General features: G+C 29.1%; 1 protein-coding gene across 1 annotated transcript; it reads right to left on the bottom strand.

Moving 5' to 3' along the window:
- Nucleotides 1-279: 279 nt before the first annotated feature.
- On the bottom strand, nt 280-3,237 carry LOC108688947 (esterase E4-like). Its single transcript, XM_018195509.1, has 8 exons — nt 3,103-3,237; nt 2,364-2,658; nt 2,043-2,228; nt 1,729-1,931; nt 1,252-1,408; nt 777-1,097; nt 542-686; nt 280-430 (listed from the first exon to the last, which is right to left on the bottom strand). The coding sequence occupies exons 1-8, from the start codon at nt 3,235-3,237 to the stop codon at nt 280-282; spliced, it is 1,593 nt and encodes a 530-aa protein (XP_018050998.1).
- Nucleotides 3,238-4,040: the final 803 nt, after the last annotated feature.

The following is a 4,040-nucleotide window of genomic DNA, read 5'->3' on the forward strand; positions in this document are numbered from 1 at the left end:
TTATTAGCAGATTTGGTTAATTTAACAAATTTTATTTGATTGAATTCAACTGTAGTCTTAACAAACTGTTCAAGTTCAATGTTAAGCAAATTATAGAATATATATAAATTCAATTAAATAAAATTTATTGACTTAACCAAATCTACAAATAACTAAATGTGTTTAGTTAGTTAAACAGTTTGTTAAAATTTTTTTTCAGCATATATATTATGTGTATATTTCAAAGACTTATAGCTTGGAAAATTTCGCACTGGTCAGTATACTATATTTGTAAAATTTTTATAATTCCACCTCTTTGGCCAATGAATTGTCATGGTTAGTGATAGTTAATAATTGAAGATCATCACTGATATCCAAATAGTTAAAAAAATTCATTGTTGCTGGTACCCAACTAGTAGTTACATACTGATCTAAGACAGGTGTAGGATGTCTAAAAACCAAAAATATTTTTATCTTACTTTGTTATTATCTTTTCCAACAATATCTGTATATATATATTTACAATATATATATATATATTTACAACACTTATGATAGTTACCCTTTCTTTGCAAAATTAGTCCACATTGTTGTAAGAATTTCTAATATTTTTCGATCTCTTGTATATACTGCCGGCGGAGCAGGATCATTAATTTTACAGCTAGGTTGATAAAAAAGATATGACATATCGTCAATATGAGAAGTTCCTGAAATATCCCATTATGTTAAAATTATAAAGTAAGTAGACGAAAAGTAGTTTTCAATCAAGAATTTTATAAATTTAATAACTTATATACCAGTCAATTTATTCCCCAAAAGCTTCGTTATAGTCATCTGATCGCCGATGTAGGAAAATTTGTAAAAATAAGTCGGTGCTTGCTTCCTTTTCCTTCGCATATCCACAAAATCTTCAATAGGAATATTAAAATGCAGATCACTCAGAAATCGTATAATAGATGGGATACTCTCTACAGTGAATTCAGATTTATTATTAAAATATTTTTCTTTAATTCGTTTAGTTAATTGCATTATTTTTAAGGCGTTTTGCGAGTTTGTAAAATTTTGTATGTATAGTGGTAGATCCGTATACATTGTCTTCAAAGTTTCTTCACTGGTATCTATTAACAGATAATAAACGATCTATATAATATCTATATATATAATATCTATAATATATCTTATATAATATATATTACATACGATATTTAATATAAATATATGACATACGATTTAATATAAATAAATTTACTAATATTATTAATTTTAATATACCTCTAAGGAAAAAGATATATTCATCAGAAGTAGTACCAATCATAATTGGTATTTTATTGCCATCATCAAGTAATTGAGAGATAGGACATGGAAGAAAAGGTGTTTTTGCTTTATTATCGATTGTAGGTCCAAATGGGACAAAAAGAGTGCGCGCTTTCTACGAAACATTCTTGAATTAATAATAGTTAACAATAACAGTGTTATCCGTAACATTTATGATTTATGAAATCTCCAAATCAAGGGACTTCTCCTCCCCTCTTGATATATAACATATATCAAAGTCAAAAGTTATTGACATTGAGAGAGGAGGATCCTGATCTGGAGATTTACCACATTTGTATTTAAAATTAATAAATTTTTACATTTAATCGATGCATTAGAATAATTTTTTTTGTGTTCTTAAACACAAAATAAAAAAGAAATATATAAAAAATATATATAAAAAATAGAAATATATAAAAAATATATAATTCTCACCTCTGGAGTGAGAACCGTATATTGTGCTTGGGTGATTTCAGCAAAGGATTTTGTTTTGAGAAACTCAACAACTGTTTTAGGATCTTTAGAATCATTGCCAAGTTTAGATGCAAGTTTAAAAGAATTGGCTTCTGGTTGGTTTCTTATCATCGCCCAATCACATGTAACTATACCACTCTGAAGAATAGCTTTGTGGAAGAGACCTAGTAGAAAGGTAGATGCGTGCGTGTATGCGTGAGATGTGAATGTTGATATGTGCGAAATATTTCATTTTTAAACGAAATATATATTATTATAAATATATGTTATTATACCTTTAGACAACGGTGATAACGTTAAGAAATGCGTGGAAGTGCTACCTGCACTGACACCAAAAATAGTGATATTATTTGGATTTCCGCCAAAAACCTCGATATTTTCTTTGATCCATTTTAATGCGGCAACTTGATCTTTCAAACCTTGATTTCCACTTGCTACTTCATGATCAAGATTCAAGAAACCTTAAAAAATAAAATATTTCGAATGTGTATCGCGTTAGACGTGCATATTCTGCTCTGTATCTTTTACAGATATACGATAAAAAAATTTCATACTTCAAGAGATAGGTTCTCTTGGAAATCTCTTACAAATCTTACCAAAAGCACCAAGTCTATAGCTTATAGCCACTAAAATGACACCTTTTGCTAGAAGATAATCAGGTCGCACGTTAGTATCATTACCAGAACCCCAAAGATAACCCCCACCATGAATCCAAATCATAACTGGATTTTCTGTTTTCTGATAAATATCATCTGATATGTAAATATTAAGATAAAGACAATCTTCGCTGCCAATGACCTCTCCAGTTGCTTCATTCAACTGTGCACAAACATCGCCAGCATTTTTAGAAGCATCTCGAATACCTTCCCAGTGAGCAGGAGGTTCGGGATCCTAATTTTGAACAATTAATAGTAAAATACTATTAATATCAAATGATAACAGGTTATATTGTAATAATCACAAGATAATTATAAAATCAATTAACTATTATTTTGTTAGTATACAAGCAGAATAATTGCAAAATGCATTAGAATAATTAAATATTTTTTAACGGGACCCTGGTGGAAAAATTTCGCTGAAATTATTCCATATTTTGGAACACTTTTCGGCAAAATTTCAGCAAAAATTTTAAAGAAATTTCAAAGTAATTTCAGTTCAGTTTTAACGATTTTTCAGTACATTAGCTAAAAAATTTACTTTCAATGAAATTTCAGCAAATTTTCAACAATTTCGCTGAAATGTTCCAAAACATGGAATAATTTCAGCGAAATTTTTCACTAGGGGATACAAATAAAAATAAATTAGAAATTATTTAGATTTGATAAATAAGTTTACCTTAAATCTCAATTCATGTATTGGTGGAGCAGCGAAGGGTATGCCTTTGAAAGAGAGATAACGAGATCCAAGAACATTTTCTTCAAAGATTCCTTGCAGTTTTCCTTGTTTCACAGTCACTATCGGTCTATCCATAATGGAACAAGGATTAAATTGTCTACTTCGTATAATAATGTTATATTCAATAATCAAAAGGCGCAAATTTACACGTAATTATAATTTTACGTGACGGTCGGTATCAAACTGTGTCAAATTGCTGCTGACACGTTATTTTATAACGTTGTTATTCCAGATTGTTCTCGAAACTTGGAGAATTCGGTACACGGAAATTAAACAATAAATAGAACGATCTAGAATCATAACGTTTCTTGTTTCGTTAAAATATAAATTTGTATCTCTTTACACATTCTAATTGGCCGCCTTGTCCGTAGGAGTTTCAATTATTCGCTGTGTAAGGGCAAATTGAGTTGACTTTAGCGCTCTGTTTTTATTGGCGTAATATCTTGCGCTGCATGATCGCACGCGAGATTCGGCGCGATATCCAAACATATCGCGTTTCGATCTTCTAAAATGTTACTAACTTACTTATTTTTATAATTAATCATTTCAAAAGTATTTTAAACATTTATATATATATATCATTATTCGGTATTTATAATCCGGCCCAATGTTGTATTCAAAATCACTATTCTGATCATATATAGAGATTCCATCCTAAGATTCCATACAATCAATAAATTAAATGGCGATACGCTCATACAATGTTTCAATATCATACTTTAAAACGTTCTTCTGTAAGATCGAACTATGAATATCAGCTTTTGTTGACGAATATGTTATCAAATGTACTTGTCATATTTTGCAAGGTATTGTTCATCATTAATTTAATGGTTTATTATATATGTATATATGCATATATGTATATATATATATATATA

This window comes from Atta colombica, unplaced genomic scaffold, assembly GCF_001594045.1.
Source record: "Atta colombica isolate Treedump-2 unplaced genomic scaffold, Acol1.0 scaffold250, whole genome shotgun sequence".
Classification (NCBI taxonomy): domain Eukaryota; kingdom Metazoa; phylum Arthropoda; class Insecta; order Hymenoptera; family Formicidae; genus Atta; species Atta colombica.

Excerpts from the sequence above, each read along its gene's own strand:
- LOC108688947 (XM_018195509.1), bottom strand. The coding sequence starts at position 3,237 with ATGGATAGACCGATAGTGACTGTGAAACAAGGAAAACTGCAAGGAATC. Across the intron at positions 2,659-3,102 it reads TACATGAATTGAGATTTAAG|GATCCCGAACCTCCTGCTCA; the intron begins GTAAACTTATTT and ends GTTCAAAATTAG. Across the intron at positions 431-541 it reads ACTAATTTTGCAAAGAAAGG|ACATCCTACACCTGTCTTAG; the intron begins GTAACTATCATA and ends TTTGGTTTTTAG.